This window comes from Octopus bimaculoides, chromosome 29 (assembly GCF_001194135.2).
Source record: "Octopus bimaculoides isolate UCB-OBI-ISO-001 chromosome 29, ASM119413v2, whole genome shotgun sequence".
Lineage (NCBI taxonomy): Eukaryota > Metazoa > Mollusca > Cephalopoda > Octopoda > Octopodidae > Octopus > Octopus bimaculoides.
Genome location: NC_069009.1, coordinates 1838857 through 1841284, shown reverse-complemented (window position 1 = coordinate 1841284; position 2428 = coordinate 1838857). Strand labels below are relative to the sequence as shown.

At 45.9% G+C, this 2428-nt stretch overlaps 1 protein-coding gene across 1 annotated transcript in view; it reads right to left on the bottom strand.

The window, feature by feature from the left end:
* Positions 1 to 6: 6 nt before the first annotated feature.
* The window catches only part of LOC106880464 (CCR4-NOT transcription complex subunit 3), a 32003-nt gene continuing 29581 nt past the window's right edge, over positions 7 to 2428 (bottom strand). Inside the window, exon 16 of the mRNA XM_052977826.1 lies at positions 7 to 874. Within this exon, the coding sequence (XP_052833786.1) occupies positions 705 to 874 (170 nt within the window). The 3' untranslated portion in view covers positions 7 to 704. The remainder of the gene's footprint in view (positions 875 to 2428) is intronic.

Sequence of the window (2428 nt, the reverse complement as noted above, 5' to 3'; positions counted from 1 at the left end):
AGAGAGAGAGTGAGTGTGAGATGGAGTTTACATCAACTTTATCATCATGTGAGAGAGAGAGAGAGAAAGTTCAACCTGCCCCAGGGCAGCAGAAGGCTCAACCAGAGACTCTCTAACTTGGCACTGTTGGTGGTGGTGGTCGTGGCGGTGGTTGTGGTGTTGGTAGCAGTAGTAGTAGTGTTAGTGGTAGTGGCAGGGAAAGTGTGGTTGTGGTAGTGGTGGTGGTGGTAGTTTTGATGATGTTAACTGAGTCATGAGGTGGCGATGGTGGTAGTGGTGGTTGTGATGGTGTACAATGGGGACGGGGGATGGGGTGATGTTAGTGTGGTGGTGGTGGTGGTGTCAATGTAGTGGTAGTCTAGTGATGGGTACTGGCATTGCAGAGGTCTGTACTGTAGTGTATGTAATGCAGTATAGGTACTAGTATTGCATGGTTATGTTGTGGTGTAGCTGGTAGGTACTGCAGTGTACAGGCACTGCACAGTGTTGTAGTGTATGCAGTAGTGTTGTTGTGGTGGTGGTGGTTGTGTTGCAGTGTTCAGTGAGTCAATCAGGGAGTCAAAGCCGACTGTAGAGGTGGGGGAGGTCATGGTTGACAGGCTTGGTATCTTGTCCTATGGCAGTAGTAGAGAGGGGCCGGGCGACGGCCCCCTCATGTAGGAAAGACATGGCAGACCCTGACACGCAGGATGACACTGTACCCTTTAATTCAGATCTCGGTCCTCAAGGTACCTGTATTCAAACGTGAACCCTTCCTTCTTCCGTTGGCCCCATTTCTCGTAATCAAAATAAATATATGTGCCCTGGATAAAGGAGAGACAGAAAGAAAGAAAAAAAAAAGGGTTAATTAGAAAGGAATCACAAATGGAGAGTCAGGATAAGGGGAGTGGGTACATTATAACAGAGTAAGGACCAGAGGGGACACATCACAGTAGAGAGGTGGAGGGGACACCACAACAGGCACTAAGAAACACATCAGAGTAGATAGTGGGGGACATGTAACAACAGGTTGTAAAACAGTTGGAGGATAGAGAAAGACACTGAAAATATAGTTAATGTGTGTGTGTGTGTGTGTGTGTTTATGTATATGCATGCATGTGTAATGTGTGTGTGTATGTATATATATATTGGAGTCTGGTGTAACCACCTGGTTTCGCCAGTCCTCAGTCAAACCGTCCAACACATGCTAGAATGGAAAGCGGACGTTAAACGATGATAATCATCATCGTTTAACGTCCGCTTTCCATGCTAGCATGGGTTGGACGATTTGACTGAGGACTGGTGAAACCAGATGGCTACACCAGGCTCCAATCTGATTTGGCAGAGTTTCTACAGCTGGATGCCCTTCCTAACGCCAACCACTCAGAGAGTGTAGTGGGTGCTTTTACATGCCACCGGTACGAGGGCCAGTTAGGCGGTACTGGCAACGATCACGCTCGAAAAGGTGATTTTTTACGTGCCACCTGCACAGGAGCCAGTCTAGGCAACGACCTCGCTCGAATGTCTTTTCACGTGCGAGGAAGGCGACGTTGGTAACAGTCACGCTTAAATGGTGCTAGTATAAAAAAACAAAAGATAAAGAAGGCACAGAACTATGTGGTAAGAAGCTTGCTTCCCAGTCAATGGTTCTAGTTTCTGTCCCATTGCGTGGCACCTCAGGCAAGTGTCTTTGGTAGATGGAAACTGAAAGAAGCTTTTCGCATATAGAAGTGTGGGTTTATGTTTGTCCACTCTTGACAACCGGTGTTGGTGTGTTTATGTCCAGGTAACTTAGCAAAAAGGGATTGATAGAATGAATACTAGGCTTATAGAAAATAAGTCCTGGGGTTGATTTGTTCAGCTAAAACCCTTCAAGGTGATGCCCCAGCATGGCCGCAGTCAATTTGACCGAAACTAGTAAAAGATCAAAGATCTATTTATACCTAACTTCTTCCCTGAAGAAGTAAATACTTAATGGGAGATAACTCCATAAATCTTTCAATATTAGTCATTTTTTTTTTAATGGAGGATAATCTCAAACCAAACCAAACTTTTATATCATCATTTAACATTCGTTTAACGTCCGTTGTCCATGCTGGCATGAGTTGGACGGTTTGATCAGGGCCTGTAAGCTGGCAGGCTGCACCTAACTCCAGTCTGATTTGGTATGGTATCTACAGGTGGATGCCCTCCTTCCGAACACCAACCACTCCGAGAGTATAATGGGCACCAGCAGACAGAAAGATAGAGAGACAAAAAGATAGATAGACAGACAGAAAGATAGACAAGGCGGCGAGCTGGCAGAAACGTTAGCACGCCGGGCGAAATGCTTAGTGGTATTTCGTCTGCCGTTACGTTCTGAGTTCAAATTCCGCTGAGGTCGACTTTGCCTTTCATCCTTTTGGGGTCGATAAATTAAGTACCAGTTACGCACTGGGGTCGATGCAAT